Genomic DNA, 20742 nt, shown 5'->3' with positions numbered 1-20742 from the left:
TTCACTCTAAGCCAAATTTCACTGACACAAAAAGCCATTTCCATTTTCCATTTTCCAGGACTTTCACTGACACAAAAAGCCAAATTTGCCTGACCTACTGTGTAATGAATAAAAGACAGGCAGCAAATGTGTTGTGCAGTCCCTCCAGAATTTAGAGATTCTACTTTTCTGTACTGCTCCAGGACAAATTTCATATATTTGTTTATGAAATAATAAAATGTTTAAAGTGGTGCATTTTTTTTACATCACTTAAGCATCTATTACTTTTTTCCCATTTTTAGCATTATAAAGTCTAGATCAAGGGTTGCCCAAACTCGGTCCTGGAGGGCTGGTGTCCTGCAAAATTTTGTTCCAACCCCAGTTACATACATATGAAGTAGCAAATCAAGCTCTTTCTAGGTATACTAGAAACTTCAAGACACTGGCCCTCCGGGACCAAGTTTAGGCATCCCTGGTCTAGATGATGGAACGTCCAAAGTGCCTTCTTTCCAACGATACAGGAACTGTGAATGTAGCCCAAATTATTCAGCAACTGTTACTGTTTTAGTTTGGGAAGGTAAATTTGAGAAAGTGCCATGATGGTGAGGTAGAGAAGGACACTGATATAGTCTCTGAAAACTTTTTGCAGAAATCTTGTTTTGCATGCTATCTCTATCAAATTTGAAATATAAACTTATGATACACTTGGCTTTCATGGCATATTTTTTCTAGGTTATTACATAAATTATTTCATGTGTTTGGATGTGGAAAAGCAAATGTTGAACAGTAGAATTTTTGCCCTACACTTTACAGTGTAGAAATTTCTCTGTACATAAAATTAGCCTATTATGAAAAATTAATCGTTTTGCTATTTTTCTTAAACTACTGTAAACACTTGAATACTGTACTAACTTTAACAAATTGAATCTGCTCATTAAAAACTAAAGTGTAATTCTTTGAAATGCAGGCCAACATAGAGCATAACTCAACAGGAAAATTCAACCCTATTTATATCATAGTAACAATCCTTTCCCCCGCACACTGCTTCCTTCATATTCCTGACTACAGTACTATACCTCTGAGAATTTCATGAGCCGTCTGGACACACCGAAGGCTGGGTGAACAATATACAAAATCAATACTGGTATTACTTTCCAGCAGAGCCTCCCCTGAAAATCAGATGACATAAAACAAGCATGATGGACAATTCAACTGGTCAACTCATGTTAACATCAAAACACTAAGCAGACCTACCCACTATCTTAGCCTGTGTGGATCCAACCACAGTTATAGGAGCATCCATTTCGTAGTCCCTATGTGTTGCACCCCGAGCAGGCAGAGCTGCAGGCATATTCAGGTTCCTCCTCACGTACCTGCCTACAGGAGACAAAGTGAGTTCACAAACTAACTGCACCATATGAGCGCACAGTCATGGCCCATCCGTTGAGATTACCTTTTGAGTCAGAACACTGAGAGAGCCAGTGTTTCCCAAAAACAACATCCATTCTCTCTCCATGCCGACATACAAACAGGGTCCTTTTAGGAGCTCGAGACTGGATGTTAGAGCGAAGGACCTACCATCAACAGCAAAAAATGTCAATTTATAAGTAACAAAAACAATACCAGACCTTTTTTATATATACACATTTAATTATTGAGTAACACTCTAGATTAGGTCACAATTCATCCTATTAACTGCAGGCTTATTCCCTGTCTATTATTAAAATAATAACTGTTCAATAGTAGTTATAAACAACGTCCTTTTAAGGCAAGTTATTTCACTCGGTGGCCATCTTTGAAACGCCTCTTGGGCATTATGCTTGAGCATTCTGTCTAAACGGGAAACATCAAATTCTCCAAAACTATTTGCCAAGCTTATGATTACATTGCATATTTGGATTCGCTAATAAAATTAAGCAACAACTATCACATAAATTTCATTTCTAAGCGTTCGAATCAAACATTATTATAATTTTTTCAGGTTGGCCAAGCTAATGCGCATGCGCACTCGAAAGGAACGAGATCACGACACCAACCACCTTTATGGTCATGTTACACATCATCAAACTCTGAATAATGCTTCGTAAGATGGCGCTGCTTTTTTGAAGTGATTCACAACTTGGTCTTGGTGTTGAATCTCTTCCAGAAATGAAAGGGACTCTTTGTTTACAAGTTTGTAGGAGTTCTTGTAGTTGCTGTCATGTTGTGTGCATTTGAAAGGACGGACTGTACCTCGTGTTTACTACATACAGATTACAAAATTAAAAAACTTTTATTTTCAACTGTAGTTGATTCATTTAAAATTTGAGATTTTAGGATTTATGAGGAAATATTTCTTGTGTCTGTGAAGCAAGTATTTGCTTAGATTCCAGTGCGTTTGTTGACCATCAAACCGTCGTAAAAGCATATGTCTGGTCTGAACTTCTCCCCCGAAGAAATGTCAGCCTATAGCGATAGATGATTGGCCCCTGTACTAGTAGGTGGGGCTTCATTCATCATATTGACAGTTACACTTTTCACCATTCAAAACTATCTGAGTGATAAGTCTTGTGTATTCTATAGTCTTTGTTGTAAAGTATGATCTTATTCTGCATCCATAATCCTACCCAAAGCCTAAAGCCAACTTATAGCTTAATAACTATTAATAAACAGCTAAATTGGTAATTTATTAAGCTAGTAGTGTTATTTAATTGCTTGTTAATATCATGAAATGTGACCTAAACAGTGTTACCAATTGTTGTAATGTAATGGGCACCTGCATAGGTTGGCAAATGACACTCAAAATGGCAGACTCTCCCAGCCTGGAGTTTTCAAAGCATCGAATGTTGAGCAGCCCATCTAATGCTTTGGTCTCTTTGCAACCCTTTTCTGATGGAGATGTACAGAAGAAGGAGTGTGATCTGTTTAAAGAGCAAGAGAAGAGTCAAAGGTGTAGGCCTCCAAAAATGAAAATTGTGTCATTATGTACTTAACCTTGTGTCATTCCATAAGCATTCATTTGTCTTTAGAGCACAAAAGAAGGAATTTTAATGAAACATGATGAGATTTCAACCCTCCACTGAAACTCTGTTAACTAAAAAGTTTTCAAATTGTTCCAGTAATGGCAAGCAAATCTAGTGGTAAAATCCCAATTTCATTAAATTTTTACTTCCACATACAGTAGATATTCAATGCGCATTCATGAGACAACCACAAAAGAGGATGCAGCATGTGTTATGTTGAACTTTTTGGATAAACAGAGTATCAATGCTGATCTCTTTCATATTTGGTTAAAATACTTTCAAGAGTTCAAACTTGGATATTGCTTGATAATAATAGCAGTTTAATAGCATAATAGCATAGTTTGACATGCTGTTTCGTGAGAGACCCTGCACTCGAAGATAATTGAAATTTCTGGGTGAACGTTCGAGGTTACTAAAGTAACCCTTCGTTCCCCGAGGAGGGGAACGGAAGCACTATAAGTGGATTTGATTGTAAAATCCACGCATTGGGAGGTTCGGTTCAGAAGCTACTCGTCTGAAAGAGTATTGAACGGGCCAATTAAGAATGAATTGGCAGCGCAAGCCTGCGCAGGTGAGCGGCATAAGCAATCAACTGAGTATATAAGCTCACCTGGCGCCAGCAGACGCTATCCTTTTTAAGCTGAAGAGACTTTCAACAGCTAAGGGACAGTCATTATGGCGACGGAGTATAGTGCTTCCGTTCCCCTCCTCGGGGAACGAAGGGTTACTTTAGTAACCTCGAACGTTCCCCTTCGGGGGGAACTTCAGCACTATAAGTGGATTTGATTGTAAAATCCACGCATTGGGAGCCCATTGAAAGTGCCATAATGACTGCACCTTACCAACACCCCCAATGAGGAGATAGTCAAGCAAGCGTGACGCACCCACATCATGGGGGGCGCGGTCCTCCAACGTGTCCCTGGCCCTAATTTATCCTACTTCAACAGAAGTTTTACGGATTTATATATATTTTTTTGGGAAGTCGTGAGCATCTAGATAATTCTAGGAAAATACGACAGTACGTTGGGAAGCGTGCAATCCCGATAGGGAGGACGCTGCGGAGGCCATCCGTTACCCAAGGGGGGATAGATGGCAGAATTTACATATGGACTAGCCCTAAAAAGGGGGAGTACGCATAGCAAAAGAGTGGTTAGCGGGGAGGGAAGACACGGGTCCGCCCAGGGGGGGGACTTAACCGTGGCGGAATAAGCATATGGGATCGCCTAGTGGGGATCACGCATAGCAGGCACCTTTACCCAAAACGCGGGCTGACCAGCGGGCAGACCTACAACGTAGTGGGCCAGCAAGTGACTCCTCCGCTGAGTCAGTGCTGGGGGCCACGGAGGAATCTGCAGGGCTCACCTGACGGGGAACTTTACTGACAGATAAAAAGGCGCACGTATCTCCGTGTTAGGGAAAATGGCGCAGCAAGCGTGTTTCAACACCCTACCGAATTGTTTCCTCAATCACCAAGGGTTACCTAATACCCTTGAGGAAACCGGCTCCACTCGCAGATTGTAAAACCTTGCAAATGTGTTGGGTGTCACCCAGCCCGCAGCTCTACAGATGTCTGTTAGAGGGGCGCCGCGTGCGCGCGCTCGAGAGGATGCGAAGCTCCGAGTGGAGTGCGCACGCGCTCTCGGGGGACGCGGCTCATCTCGGCTCTGATAGTGAAAGAAAGGCATCCACAATCTAGTGGGAACTTATTTCGGTACGGCACTTCCCTGCTGCCGACCGCTATAACAGACGAAGAGCTGCTCAGATGATCTAAACTCTGAGTGCGGTCCGGATAATACGCAAAACGCGAACTGGACAATAAGAAGGGCTGGGTCTGCCTCCTCCGAGGGCAGCGCTTGCAGGCTCACTACCTCGTATTAAAACGGAGTGGTAGGAACCTTGGGCACATATCGCGGGCGGGGTCTCAGGACGTGAGAGAAGCCAGCCCAATTACAGGCACGAGTCACTGACCGAAAAATGCCTCCGGGTCCCCGACCCTCTAATCGATATCAACGCGACCAGCAGAGCTGTCTTCAGGGACAGAAAGATACTGAGTCGAGGATCGAAGGGATCTGACGCGGCTTGTGTAGCGAGGGCGAGATCCTAAGAGGGCATGAGAGGGGGCGGGGTGGATTAATTCGCTTAACGCCCCTGAAGAACCGGATGATGAGGTTATGCGTTCCCACGGTGCTGCCAGCCACCGCGTTATGAGAGCGGAGATGGCAGCCACGTAACCTTGAGTGTGGAGGGCGACAGCCTGCTCTCCAACTTCTCTCGGCGTAAAGAAAGCACAACGCTGATCTGGCAAATTACGGGGGTCTTCTCAGCAAGAGACACACCATTCAGTGAATAGACTCCACGTCAGGGCATAGGCGCGCTCGGGGAGGGGGCTCTAGCCCGAGTGACGGTATTAGCCACCGCAATCGGAGGTTACCTAAGTCTTCCTCGCGTCTAAAAATCTCTTCAAAGATCGGCGAGGGTGCCAGGTGGTGCCCTGTCCCTGAGAGAGTAGGTGCTCTCTCGAAGGGACTGCCAGGGGAGGGCTATCGCGAGGGAGAGCTCTGACATCCAGGTCCGGTTGAGCCAGAGGGGCGCAACCAGCAACCTGTTCCTCGTCCTCCCTGACCTTGCACAGTAACTGCGCGAGCAGGCTCACTGGGGGAAACGCGTATTTGCGCGTGCCCCGAGGCCAGCTGTAAGCCAGTGCATCCGTGCCGAGAGCACTCGGTCAGGGAAAGAACAACTGGCAATGAGCGATCTCGGGGGAAGCAACAGATCGATCTGGGCTTCCCCGAATCGCGCCCATATCAGCTGAACAGACTCGGGGTGGAGTCTCCATTCTCCAGGACGCAATGCTGCCGTGAGAGCGCATCGGCTGCACGGTTGAGCTTGCCTGAATATGAATGGCGTGCAGCGATTTCAGCCGCGGATGACTCCAGAGGAGCAGACGGCGGGCGAGCTGAGACATGCGGCGAGAGCGCATACCCCCTATACGGCTGATATACGCCACCGCCGCCGTACTGTCCGTCCTGACCAGCACGTGTTGCCGCTCCAGCACCGGAAAAAAACGGTGGAGAGCGAGGAACACTGCCAACAGCTCCAGGCGATATGCCAATGCAACTGGGTACCTTTCCACAGGTCCGCAGCTGCATGCCCGCAACGCACAGCCCCCCAGCCCGTGTTGGAAGTGTCTGCTGAAACGACAACAAGACTGGACGCCTGTTCTAGAGACACCCAGGCCTGTAGGAACGAGGGGTCGCTCCAAGGGCTGAGGGCGCGGCGACACAGCGCAGTAACAGAGACTCGGTGTGCGCGCGCGTGCCATGCGCGTCTGGGGACTCGATCGTGAAGCCAGTGCTGAAGTGGTCTCATATAGAATAATCCGAGCGGCATGAAGCGGCTGCGGATGCCATATGCCCCAGGAGCCTCTGAAATAGTTTCAGTGGGACCACTATTTTACTGTCGAGCTCTCTCAGACAGTACAGCATCAGCTGAGCGCGCTCTCCGGAGAGGCGCGCTGCCATGGTGACCGAGTCCAGCTCCAGCCCGAGAGAAGAGATCCTCTGCACGGGGGCGAGTTTGCTCTTTTCTCGGTTGACCTGAAACCCCCACAGGTGGAAGTGCCAGAGCACTTTGTCTCTGTGCATAATCAACTGCTCCGAGAGAGGGCAAAAATCAGCCAGTCGTAAAGAAATCGAGTATGCAGATGCCCGCGAGCCGAAGGGGCGCTGAGGCACCCTCCGCGGGCTTGGTGAGGACCCGCGGAGACAGAGAGAGCCCGAAGGGGAGGGCTTTGTATTGCCAAGCTCGACCTTCAAACGCAAACCGCAGAAACTGTCGGTGGCGAGGAAGAGTGGAGACATGGAAATACGCTTCCATCAGGTCTAATGCTGCAGACCAACCCAGAGGACGAACGCACCGGAGGATGCGCTTCTGCGTGAGCATTCTGAACGGCAGCTTGTGCAGGCAGCGGTTCAAAACGCGCAGATCTAGGATTGGCCGTGACCCACCGCTCTTTTTGGGCACGATGAAGCGTGGGCTGTAAAACCCGCTCTCCATCTCGGCTGGAGGGAGCGGCTCGATTGCATCCTTCGCCAGGAGGACAGCAATCTCCTCTCGCAAGACAGGGGCGGACAGGGGGCTGACCCTGGTGAATACACACCCGTGACTTGGGGGGCCGTTTCGCGAACTGAATCGCATAGCCGAGTCTGATTGTGCGTATGAGCCACCGCGAAGAGCTGGCCCGCGCTAACCAGGCAGGCAGAGCTCTCGCTAATGGACTCATCGCTACAATCGCTGACGTACCAGCAGTGGGGCAGCGCGGAGTGGGTGTGCTGATCCGGGAAGCTCGCGGGTCCCACGGAAAAGCTGGAGGTGAGATATTTGCTCTCACTCCAAACCCGAGCTCCGGAGGGGAGGCTCGAGGGGTGGGAGAAAGGAGACCGTCCTCCCAGCGCTCGTGAGCCACTGGCGAAACGCACCGAATCTGCAAGCTAGAAAGCATAGCGTCCCAGACTGGCAGATTTCGGGCTGTCACATCTGGGGAAGTGAAAAGTGCCCTTTCATAATGTTTTCATGGCAGTAAAAAGTGCCGTTGGAAATGGGGCCCCGCCCTCCAGCGGGGAAAGAGCGAGTTCCCTCTTCTCCAGATGGCCTGTCCCAGGGGCGCTTCGCGGTCCGTTGCCGGACTTAGCGGCGTTCTGGGCAGGGGGGCTGCCTGCTTCCGAGGTGCCCGACGCGCTCGCTTCGCCGGAGGCGTGTGCGGGGGCGGAGCAGCTCTCTTAGGCGGGCGCCTTCGGCGAGGAGCAGGTATGAATGGCACGGCGGGCGGAGCGGGCTACGGACCGCCGATAAGACATCACCCACCAACTGCTCTCTCACCGCCTTGAATTCCTGGGTGAATTCACAGACAGTGTCGCCGAACCTGGCTGGGGATATGGGGAAGTCAAGAAAGCGGACTTTGTCGACTTTGCGCATATCAGCCAGGGGTGGCGCTCCTGGACCACTAATGTGGACATCGTCCTCCCCAACGCACACGCAGCGGACTCAGTAGTCCGAAGAGCTAAGTCGGCGGCGATGCGAAGCTCGTAAGCCTGGGTTGGACCCACCCTCGTGCAGCTCGGCCAGCGCCTGCGCTTGGTAGCGCTGGTAGGTGGCTATCGCATGCAAGGCGGAAGCAGCCTGGCCCGCAGCTATGTAAGCTCTAGCTCCGAGGGAGGTAGATAACTTACAGGCTTTGGATGGGAGACGAGGCGGACCCCGCCAAGAAGAGGCGCCGCGCGGATTTAACGCCATCGCGCACTCAACCTGAGGAATCGCCACATACCCCCTGGCTGTTTCACCGTCAAGAGTGGTTAGGGTGGAGGAACACGCAGCACGAGCAGAAAAAAGTGCTTTACAAGACCGCGTGAGCCTACTGTGCACCTCCGGGAAGAAGGGAACGCCCCTCTAGTCGGTCCAGCCGCGGAGCTGGGGGATAAACCATCTCCAACCCACGGCCGAAGCAGCCCGGGAAAGCACGGCTTACATGTCCGTTTCAGGATCCGTAGTGACAGCGCTCACCAGCCCGAAGGGGGCGAGCGGGTCTGGATCATCATCGGACAATGAAAGCCCACCCTCCGATGCCGCGGTGGACATCTGGTCTCCGGTGTCATCGGGCGTAAGGGCTACCATCTGTTAGACCGATCGCTTCCCCCGCCCGAAGCTTGGATAGAGCGCTTAGAGGAGCGGGAGGTCCGCGGGCCCGTGGGCGACGGATTATCTCTCGCTGAAACCCTCAGATCTGCCCGAGTGCCCGCTGCAGAGCAGGGGACAACTGGGGTGGTTCACCCTTTTGCAAAGGCTAACCGCGATCTTGCGCAACAGTCATGGCATCGCAATGACGACATGAACTGCCCGCGAGCAGCGCATTAACATGCTGGACCCCCAGACATGCAACGCAGTGCCCGCGCCCATCATCCGAGGACAGGAAACCACCGCATCCAGAAACGCACAGTCGGAGCGCCGTCCTGATAAGGACGTGCTGCACGACTGTGTTGCTCTTTCTGTGAAGTTTGCAACTTTATACGCACCGCTCTGGAGGACCGGACCCAAAGAACGCCAGGCAAGGGAGAAACCCAGCTCGACCGTCTGCCGCTGCGTGTACACACTCTGGACCGGGAGAATGCTCTCATTCGCTCAGAATCGCTGGTCACAGCAGGAGGAACCCTCATCGACTCGATCAGAAAGTCTCTGAAGCGAAAAGGATAGCGTCTGCTGGCGCCAGGTGAGCTTATATACTCAGTTGATTGCTTATGCCGCTCACCTGCGCAGGCTTGCGCTGCCAATTCATTCTTAATTGGCCCGTTCAATACTCTTTCAGACGAGTAGCTTCTGAACCGAACCTCCCAATGCGTGGATTTTACAATCAAATCCACTTATAGTGCTGAAGTTCCCCCCGAAGGGGAACTAAGTAACACTTGAAATGCATAGCAAAAATTCTACTTGTCCCTCTTTATATGTACTATAAAGATGAATTTGGTTCACTGGATCACAAGTAGTTGAGGGAGAAGCATTCCACCTTCCATATATCATTCAATCCTTATCGTTTGACCCCTTTTAACCACTTGGATTTTTATTTCTTGGATAGCAGAAACCAAAATTTTAATTGTTAATAAAAAAGCCTAAATCCAAACATTTTTTTAGCCTTTAATCGCCCTGAGGCAAAGTTCTTTCTTCTGTTGAACACAAAACAAGATATTCTGAAGAATGTTGGGAAAAAAAGCAGCCATTGACATTCATAGAATAAACAGAACACATATAAGTCTATATAGAAGTATAAACAGTATAGAAAAAATGGCTGTTTTTTCCCCAAAATCTTACCCAACATCTTACCCGTCTGAACACTGTCACAGGTAAAAGGAGTCTTCCTTTATTTCTAGTTCATGCATGTTAATGCAGTTGCACCTTATTCACAATAGAGTGTGCTGATTGGTTTGAAGCAAGTCTTTGTCATGAACTAATGCTGTGCACTCAGAGATGTCATGATGTACTTGCTGGTACAAAAATCCAGTCTATATACTGGAATACACACAAGTATGTGAAGGCTGTGAAGCAGCTTCAAAAATTAGTTTCAAACCGGAAGAACGAATTTGCACAAAATAATGCAAAAACATCCAATTTTCACTTTTTAGTGAAATATCTGTGTCCTAATAGTGTTTTTTAGCAGCGTGGGACACATTTATGACTGTCAACAGCTCAAAAAATCTGTTTTGGTGTTTCGTGACCCTTTAAAGGGATATTTTATTCAAAAATGAAAACTTCCTCACCATTGAGACTGCTCACACTCGAGTGGTTCTAAACTTTCATTAATTTTTTTCTTGTTGAACACCAAGGTATATCATGTATGAGGAACAGTGGGAAAGAATCAAGCCATTGATATCCATCTAGCAGAAACATAGAAGTCTGCTTTTTCCCCTGTAATTTTTTAGTATATATTCCTTTGTGTTCAACAGAAGAAAGAAACCAAAACAGATTCGGAACAAGTGATGTGTAAAAAATCATGGCATAATTTTCATTTTGGGTGAACTATCCCTTTAAATGACTTGGGTTAAACTACTCATTTGTGTCAAAGGAATACATTTTTTAGGACTTCACCAAAACATTTCTTGGCTGGTGAATTGCCAGTTTAAAATTCCATGACTTCCATTTTTTGTTTTTTTATGACAGTATGAACCCTGTAACTTATTCAAAATGATCATCTACTGAGAGAGAGAGCATGATTTCAAATTCAGACGATTAGTACATTTTAGCTGATCTCTCCCTTGAACCCTATGTATGAGCAAGCAATACTAGTAAGTCTTGCTGCGAGCTGACCAAACTTATACATCCCACTATTTGGAAACCTTACCCATGGAAGACCCAGGTGTCCGACTCATCAGCCGGGCTCACATAGTTTTCAGGCAGCAGTCCAGAGATGCCAGTACCCAGAGACGTGCCGTACACCCAGCCCTCACTAGTGCTCATTTGCTCCAATGTGGATGAAAATATATAGTCTCCGGGCACCAGTTCCAGCTCATCATCGTTCTGAGGAGTGTAGGGGTACATCACTCGCAACGTCTGACAATGAAACGGAGGTCAGTTTGCATTAAAGTGCTTTTCATTAACTAATGAAACATTAAAGCTGATAAAAAGAGACTAATGGTTGGTTTGAATGACATGCGGCTCAATTGCACCTCACCTCATGATTGGCAAATCGTATATCCCGAGAGAAGAGGGCAGCAAGCCAATCGCAACCCAATTTGACCTCAATTCCTTTTGCCAACTTTTCCAAGGAGTGATAATGATTGGTTGGGAAGTGATAGGCCAGAGTTAAATGAAGCTGTTTTTTATGGGGTTCCACATGGACATCTAAAATGATTAGAGACAAACAGATTGTTTGAGTTTGATTTATGAATCAGCATGAGTTCACTTCTTTTATATAGAGCTTGTGGAAATTATAAAAATAATTGCTGAAAGAATTAACATTAGTTTGCCTTTTTTTTTCCAAAACAATTTGATCGCTTTGTGTGTAGAACCATGTTTATATACTGTATATACAATAATCTATGGAAAATAATTAATAGAACATTTTAAAATTGATTTATTATTATTTTTTGATTGATTAGATAAAAGTATCCGATGAGTTATGACTGAAAATAAGGATTATAACTAATTTCTAAACTGCTCAGAATTTGAAACATTGATTTTGTGTTGTCTATAAATGAATAAAAATTTAGTTACTTTTTGAGGATTTGCTTTTATTTAACTTTTAGTTTTATCAATTTTAGCATTTCAGCTTACTTTATTTTAATTTATTTTCTGGTTCTATTGAGGAGAGCTTTGACCAGTGGTGGGGAAAATGTGATGCTTCATATTTGTTTATTTTGAATTGTGCATATATCCCAATGGTTCCGGAAAAAACATGTGGATTCCCGGCCCCTGGCTTAGACTAACCAGGACCAGGCAAGTATTTAAGATTTTTTTTTTTATAAACAGGCCTTGGAAAAAATCTGTACTCTTGTCTATCTTATTCTTGTGACAAAACAAATGCAATGATATATTTTAAAATCAGTCAGTGCAAGATTTTTTCAGTTAATACAGCTCAGCTAATTTAGTCTAGGTCCAGGCTTAGACCATGTCTATGAAAGACATAAGGCTTAAGTGTTCAGCTTGTTAGGTAGACCTTTATTTCAGCTTTATTTGATTAGCAATTTTTTTAATTAACAGTAACAAGACCAGAATGGATATAATTCAATGATAATCAAAGATTATCAATTGTGAATGGCATGATTTCACCAACCCAGGCTCATAATGTTATAAGTAACATTATATATATTGCTGGAGATTGCAAAATATGTACCAGGAGGTGTGTTTTTTTGCAGTTTTTGTTTTCACGAATCCATTAGAGGCTGCTGCTTATGCTTTTTAGATCTCAAATTTATCTTGCAAGTGCCATTTACACCTGCTGTTCTCCCATAAATCCACTAGAGGCTGCTTTAGACTAACTGACTGACTGATTGGCCAACCAACCGATGCCCCCAGCAATCCCCTGGGGAGAGATCACATGAACACAGAGAGACAGTGAAAATCCCCATTTATTAAGGGAGTGGAGCAATGGATAAGTGCACTGGGATATGCAGGACAGTGAGTTCTGTGTTCAAAGGGATCCAGTGATCGAGTGAAGTGACAAACTGGTAAGAGTGCCCAGTGAATATGGAGAAGTCAAGTCATCAGGTTCGTGCTCTGCCGTCTCCCTCGACGGCGTGTGTTAATTACACCTCCTATAATGGGCAGCAGCTGTCCCTGATCAGCACACGAGGAGCGGTGATTGCGGTGAGAGAGTCCATTCCATGTCGACGCTGATGCCACACTGGTAGGTCTGCCACACTAACAGTTTTCTAAAGCACTGATTAACCTGCCCACCGACTTCCCTAAACCCAACCGATAGTGTTTTCAAAAGCAATTCAGAAAAAGAAAAGACCTTACGACCATCTGATTTAAAAATTTTCAGATCTTACCACGTTCTCACGCTGTTATTTATGGTTTATTTTATTTTTTGGCTTCTGTTTTTGTTTTACCTTCTTTCTGGAAACGTTCACAGGACTCAAACCCCGTCGTCACGGTCAACTCCTCTCTGCATCTCAAGCTTATCAACAAGCGAGCCACTGGACAAAGTGGTAACATCGGTAAAGCTGTCCACATAGAGGTAAGCGGTCAGCTTGTAGCATGAAAGGAAACAGAAGCCATCTGTGGCATCATACCGCCCTATAGCATTCTTTTTTTTTAAAAGGAATTCAGCCATGTGTAGCTCTGACTACATAATTTACGCTCTCCAGAAATGTATACAGGGTTATGGTTACACAATGAGCCTGTGTTGCAACATTTCACTGTATGCTAAAATCAGTTCTGCTAAATTTACCCATTTATGTGAAATAAAGTCATGCAGTTTGGAACAAAGTGAGTAATGGGGCGATTAGACAAAACATGAGCACCATCTGTGGAAAAGCTCAGCTCACGCCTCCTCACCCACTTTAGCAGCAGCCTCCACCGCGAAGTCCGCGGCAAACTGCTTAAGCGTCTCTGCCACCTGCTCCTCCACGAACAGGCCGATGAAGTTGGTGGAGGTGTAGAGCTCCAGAGGCAAAGGGCTGGGGAAACGTCCTCTCCACTGATTCACAGAAGACTGCAGAGCTTCACACAGAGCCACTAGTTTACTGTCTGGACACTGGACAACACGTCAAAGTAAGAGCATGTAAGATTCTGCAACATAATCATGACAGATTATCTGATTCAAATAGAAAGTGTGACTCACCATAAAGAACTGGCAAAGCGTGATGTGTGGAAATATGTTGTGAGCTTTGTTCTTTCCACAAGTGAAGCGAGACTGCTGCCAGAAATGAGAAAGCTGGTTTTGTAAAGGTCCACTGGGGCGCAGGTACAGCACATACTCTCTGGGTAAAGAGTCATCTAGGAACGGGTCATCCAAATGAGAGAAAAGCCTATGGAGACACATTTAAATTATGATAAATCAGGGTCTTTTTTTAAAAAGCTGACTTGAATAGTTTATGAATATACTAATAGAATAGGCCATTTTTGGACATTGTATTAAAGTGCATTTTGGGAAATTGGAGTAAATAAAAAAGTAAGATTTTCATTTTCATGAATCCATCGCTTTTTTAGGAAACGGTATATAGATGGTTTTTAGTATTACCTAATTTTTTATTCTGCAATGAAAGCCACAAAACTAAACCAAATGCTGTGGGTTAATGTTAGAATCAGGACTAGTGAATCAGCATTATACATTTTTCTTTTAAAACCAAACTTTACCAAAGTTTAAATCCCATCTGGCTTGCATTTCCAAAATATCTCCCTTGATATATAAGAATTAGATCAGTAAGTAAAGAACATCTGGAATTTATTTATTTATTTTATTTTTATTTTTTGGGCTGTTTAAGCTGTTTTACAATACAAAGCTTAGAGTATTGTTGACTATGTAGATAAACTCTTCAAAACCCACTTACACCTGGGGGTTTTTCCCATCCATATGCAAAACTTCAAATTATGACATAATTTCCTCATACTCCACCTGTTCCAAACATATTTGTGTTTCTTTCTTCTATTGATCATAGTAGATTTGCTTTTCAGTGTTTGAACTTTTAACAGTGAAATTAAACCACACTGAACTAAACAAAACTGAACTCAAACTCTGAAATCTGGACTTTACTAGCATTTCCATGTTAAGCTGCTTTGACACAATCTACATTGTAAAAAGTGCTATATAAATAAACATGAATTGAACTGATCACAAAGGAGGATGTAATGAAGGATGCTGGAACTTCCATAGTATTTATTATTGTTGTTGTTTCTACGGATGACAATGACTTGCTTTTTTCCAACATTCTTCATATGTTTCTTTGTTTTCAACAGAAAAAAAAGAAATCAATAAATGTTAAGAACTACTTGAGTCTGAGTAAATGATGAGGAAATTATAATTTTAGGGTGATATCCCTTTTAGAGGGAGATACGGCTGAGTGGATGCCGCCTCACAGCAAAAAAGTCACTGGTTTAAGTCCCTGCTAGGTCATTTGGCATTTCTGTTTGCATGTTCTCCCGTGTTCTTGTGGGTGTCTTCCAGGTGCTCCAGTATCCCCTATAGTCCAAAGACATGCGCTAAACTGGCCGTAGTGTATGAGTTTGTACAGATGTTTCCCAGTACTGGGTTACAGCTAGAAGGGCATCTGATGTGTAAAACATATCATGGATAAGTTAGTGATTCATTCCACTGTGGCGACCCCTGATGAATAAAAGGACTAAGCTGACGAAAAAGTACTGAATAAATTTCCCATTAAGATTCTGGTGTGAATAGCTGCTGCACACGATTTAATGGATGACTGAATGTTGTAACGAATCAAATCTAATCTTACCACAGCTTTAGATTTTTTTTGCAAACCAATTTGACAGACTGGATGAACAGAAAGATTAAAGTGTGAATTTGACATCGGTAGTTGGAGAAAAAAAAAGTGTTTTGAAAAAAGGGGTTGTTGAAATATTATTAGAGAAAGAGAAAATTATTCTCAATTTGGTATAAGTTATCATTCATTAACATGAAGATTTATTCCACATGGATTTTTATAGAAAGGAGTTGACTAAAATTAACCACTAGAGGGCAGTGTAAAACCTTAAGAAGTGCCCATTTCAAGCAGGGGAACATTCTGGGTTGAACTAAGGAAGTCTCACCAGTCGCATGCAAGCTGGACACTTCTGCCTCCAGTTGATGCCAGAGCTTTCAGCCTGTAAAGAGAGAATATTTTATAGTTACCAGCTGCTTTGGATTCTTCATTCTGCATCCAAAATCAAAGAATAATATAGCAATAATATCATTTTAATTGGAAAATATTGACTGTATATATAGTATGGTCATGGTTTCTCAGATAAAAAAAAGTAGATATAGTGTAGCTCTCAAAATACAGATTTACATTTTGCCAATACTGGTATACCCTGACAATTTAGGTGTGGATTTAATTTTAAATGTTTCAAGCACTGAAATTAACTTATTTACAACGAAATGAAAAGGTTATTGTAATTAAATTAATAAATTAATAAATAAATTTTAATTAAATCTAAACAGTTTAACTTAAGTGTTTTTGACCCACTTTATTTCGTTAATATTACACTACGTGCAAGTACAGTAAAATATAGCAGGGCTTTAAGTGCATTTACAAACAGGGATGTGTAAAAATACATTAAAATGTATTTTAAAAATGAAATACCAATTACATCAGTTTTATGTGTATCAAAATAAACAACAAAATACAGCAGCCACAAATATATAAAAATAATATACTGTATTTTGAATTTTGATAATACTAAAAAACACTTTTACATGGAAGCATGACATTTGTTTGCAAACCTTCCATCAGTAGGCTTATTCGATCAATCCCTTCGCCGTTAAACTGACTTTCTCTTTCATTTTAGCATAAATTTGATCTGTTTAATCACTAAATAAATAATTTATTAATAAATAATAATAATATTATTAATTATTATTATTATTATTAATAAATAATTTATTATCTATTTAATCACTGTAATAACCATGTAATGCAGATAATGAGTTGGAATACTATATCTCTTTAATGTGTTTCCATCCATTACGTGGCCAGTGAAACTGCAACAATCTCTTAACAGTCTTATATTTAAAAAGGGTGATATATGAAGAGGTTATTTGTTTATTTATTTTTTTGTTGAAAAAAATCTTTTTTTTTTTTTAAGTTTTAATAATTTTTATAAATCGTTTTTTTTTTTTTTTTTTTTTTTTTGCAGTTGTACTCTTCAGTGCACAACATATAACATGATATCTCTAAAAAAAATGGAGTTATCTCTTTTTTAGCAAATGAACTCTTCATATACATTCTGCTGCTGTCGTATAACTGGAGTCTGGAGTTTTAGACCAGTCTGTGTGGACTGGAGTATTATTAAATTTTTGTATCTCATATTCTGTATTGTGCCATTTTGACATCTCTTCATTAACTGTACAGTGCATCTGCAGATCATCTACTGGCATTTGAAACAGCCAATAAAGTATTGTAGGAATCGCCAATGTAGGACTTATTTGTATGTTGTTTGTCTTATTTTCCACACTACTATTATTTGTACAGTATACTCATTTTCCCAAGACTTTTGAGTTCTTTTTTAACTAGAAGAGTTCTAATTTGACCCCTTAGTGAACACCAGTACATTCTTTAGGTGTTTGATATTTCTAAAAATCATCTGCATTTCCACCTGCAGCACAGAGACTGACAATGATTATGTGATAAAGGCTCCACATCCATTTTAAGGACTAATATTTTATTCCACCTCTTTTTTAAGCAACGATGCTAATGCCAAATTGTACACTATACTGCCATTACATATTACTGGTCTTAGCATTGTGCAGTACACTATTTTCAATAATTGTTGACTTCTGTTGCCATTCGTCTGTTGTTTTCTTTATGTGTGTTGCATAATTTCCATCTAAACTCCAAGCATTGACCACCTTCCTAATCAAATTTCTGTTCTGATCTCACGCCTAGGCAAATAACTGAGAAAGCACCAATCAGAGGCCACATTTTTATGATGTCATCATGTAGACTTCCTACACCGTATTTTACATTATTTGAAAGATACAAGACACTAAAGTATTGCGATACAAAACACAAAGCAATTTTCATAAACCCTATCAAATATAAATGACAAAATACTATTTTTATACGTATTGGAATACATGTTTCATAAATACTGGCCATTCCTGACTACAAATAAATGACACAAATTTAAACAAATAAAACAAAGTATCTTTAGCATGCAGTGCTAGCCAGCTGTTTATTGCAAAATGTAATGTTTAAAATCCCTTTTTCTGCTGTGTGTACATGTCTGAAGTATATGGGCCAGATTTAATAAACAGGCCAAATTTGTGCAAGCGACAGCATAAAAGCACGGGTTGAAGTGTAAAGTTCTGTGTGTGATCTACTGACAATGCACAAAAGAAAAACAGTCGCAGCTGCTCATTTTCACAATGTCAAAAATAATCTTAAACCAGCCTAATTAATTGGCAAACAAGCAGAGCTAACAATAGATGAATGCATGCAATCTACAAACACAGCAGCAAAACAGGTTAAGACATGCTTTTGGGGGCATTAAATAATAGCGAAAATGCCAATACTTCCGCAAACCTTAGTTAATCACCTTGCATGACTCCTTTATGTAATACTCTCCCCCTATTCATTCGCATTTAAAACGGAAACTCCAACAAATGCTTAAGTAAGTGTGATTCACCAGTCATTTTTAATGCTGCTGCAAGCTGTTGGTAAATTGAGAGCATGTGTTATTGTTAATGTAATATATGTTCTCACACTATATATCTTCATGTAGGGAGGTCTGTGACAGCGAAGAGCATGTGTAAAGAGAGATAAGATGAGATGTGATTTTGTGATCTGTATAGTGTGAGAGAGCCGATAAGCTGCGTGGGAGAGGTGATCTTCACACTTCCCTCATGCACACTGTGATTGCTGCTTCAATACTGCTTTAAAAAAGATAGAACTTCTTCAAATGCACTTTAAATAGAAAGTGTTTTAGTATTTCAATTTTTAATGCAGCCTGGGTCATGTTTTCTTCAATCTTTCATAGCTTTGGTTCTTGAAGACAAGGACATCTTTATTTTCTGATATGCATTCTTTGACATTAACAACAGATATCTGAAGCATTTCCTGTAACATTGATAAACCAACTGATATTGTAGAAGTTATGTGGCAAATACTTTTAATTTTTTTCTGCTTTAAGGGATAGTTCATGCAAAAAATGTTGACTTACACATAATAGGGTATATGCCGAGCTAGTGTTTTTCCCATACTGATAAACTTCCAGTGACCTGTTATTGGGAACTTTTTTCCATTTTATATGGTTCCTTTTACAGCATCGATGATGTAATGTCATTAACATTTATTCAGTTACATAAATTTTGGCATTCATTTAGTTGCTCAAGCGTAAAACGAGACAAAAAGCTGATTACTCGAATGCGCCAGTCAGAACTGGCAGGCTGGCGCAAAAGCTTCATTAAATATACTCGGGTAAAATAAATGCTCATATTACAAAGACATTGCGGGGGAAAATGTAATTTAATGCAGTGTTTCTTGTACAATCTAAGACCCACTTTATATTGGCTATCACTCAGCTAAGGCAGATCGCTGAATTTTAAAGAAAACAGACCTTAAACATGCCGGTTTTTGCATCGGCATACAGTTCGCCGGAAGCGCTTAACCCAGGTTACTGCCAAATTAAAAGTCCCATTAGCATGCTTCGGCATATACCCTATTTACTCTTCGACAATTGGTTCCCAACCTTTATAAGTTTTTTCTTTTTTTCTGTTTAACAAAAAAGAAGATATTTTGAAGACTGTTAGAAACCTGTAACCCTTGACTTCCATAGTAGGAAAAACGAATAGTATAAGTCAATGGTTACAGTTTTCCAGCAGTTTTCTAAACATAAAGTGATGTGAAGGATATTAAATCCACTTGTTAAGTACGTCACGTGAAGCAGCTTCCAGGTCCAAGCACTCTATCAAACAGTATGGGGAGGCTCATCAAAAGGTAATAATTAACATTTACTAAGCGATGTAATGCTTTCAAAAATCATGATCGCAATATATAAAAAGAGTTTAGATGCAAAAACCTCAAAATGCAGTCCAAAATTTTTCTCTAAAATTTGTATTTTCATCAAGCTCCTGAGTGTATGTTCTGTAATATTACTTTTGTGGCAAAGAATAAGTTATTTTCCTGGTCTTTAAAGTAAAATAATTTAACATAAACAAAGGAGGCTGATAAAAAATGTTCTTTTCGGGTAGAAATTTCCGACGCCACTTAGAGGTTTTTGCATCTGAACTCTTCATATACTGACATATCTATGCATAATATCCAATGGCCAGAAAGTGATTAATTTTTTTTTTTATAAATTGTGAAAATATTGATGTCTGTGATGCAGCAAGTCCATAGACTATTGGTACACCACGATTATATATACAATTTAATGTTTGCTATGATTAAAAATGGTCACAAACAAGTGTTTTCTCATTATTCAAATCAGTAGGCTTGGACCCGGGAACAGTATTCCATACGTCAAGACTTAACAAGCGGATGATGACAGAATTGAAAAGTTTTGGTGAACTGTGCCTTTAACAAATCTGGGGCCCATTTTAAGGTAATGATGAATCAATTAATAGACCAGTATATTCCATGTGGCAGACATTTACATTTTACATAAATTGCAAAGGGATGAAATTTTAGTATTTTAGTGTCATATTGATAATTTAGTAACATTTTTTGACCTGAAGGCTCACAATATACTATAATTATAAAACTAAAAAAAATAAAAAAATTTGGAACAGTATAGAAAACGGAAATAAAAAAAACAAAGTAGTGCTTTCCAAATTTACTTTGACTTCTATTTCATTACAGACAATATGAACACAAAATATTTCATGTTTTGTCTGGTTAGTTTCATTTTATTTGTAAACATCCTTTGCTGTCACTCTGATTGCAACACATTCCAAAAAAAGTTGGGACAGGAGCTATTTAGGCTAGTAATCAGGCAAATTGATAAATAATGATGTAATTTAAAACAGGTGATGTCAACAGGCGATTGTAATTATGATTTGGTCTAGTCCTTTAGGTGCAAAGACAGAGGATCACCAAAATAATACCTGAGAAAATTA

General features: G+C 41.9%; 2 protein-coding genes across 3 annotated transcripts in view; both read right to left on the bottom strand.

Moving 5' to 3' along the window:
* The window catches only part of LOC101886227 (ovostatin), a 370063-nt gene that overhangs the window by 254284 nt on the left and 95037 nt on the right, over positions 1-20742 (bottom strand). The window lies entirely within an intron of this gene.
* The window catches only part of ubash3bb (ubiquitin associated and SH3 domain containing Bb), a 44430-nt gene that overhangs the window by 2517 nt on the left and 21171 nt on the right, over positions 1-20742 (bottom strand). Inside the window, exons 2-10 of one of the 2 annotated variants that reach the window (XM_087283235.1) lie at positions 15735-15788; positions 13810-13996; positions 13524-13688; positions 11197-11366; positions 10867-11075; positions 2735-2879; positions 1433-1553; positions 1234-1356; positions 1056-1148 (exon numbers count right to left, since the gene is read on the bottom strand). In XM_087283235.1, coding sequence (XP_087139361.1) covers positions 1056-1148; positions 1234-1356; positions 1433-1553; positions 2735-2879; positions 10867-11063 — 679 coding nt within the window. In that variant the 5' untranslated portion in view covers positions 11064-11075; positions 11197-11366; positions 13524-13688; positions 13810-13996; positions 15735-15788. Of the gene's footprint in view, positions 1-1055; positions 1149-1233; positions 1357-1432; positions 1554-2734; positions 2880-10866; positions 11076-11196; positions 11367-13523; positions 13723-13809; positions 13997-15734; positions 15789-20742 lie in introns of both variants that reach the window. The other variant, NM_001128755.1, reaches the window with a different exon arrangement.

Source organism: Danio rerio, chromosome 15 (assembly GCF_052040795.2).
Source record: "Danio rerio strain M-AB ecotype USA chromosome 15, GRCz13ab, whole genome shotgun sequence".
Taxonomy (NCBI): domain Eukaryota; kingdom Metazoa; phylum Chordata; class Actinopteri; order Cypriniformes; family Danionidae; genus Danio; species Danio rerio.
The sequence above is the reverse complement of the archived record's forward strand: the minus strand, read 5'-3'. Positions and strand labels throughout refer to the sequence as shown.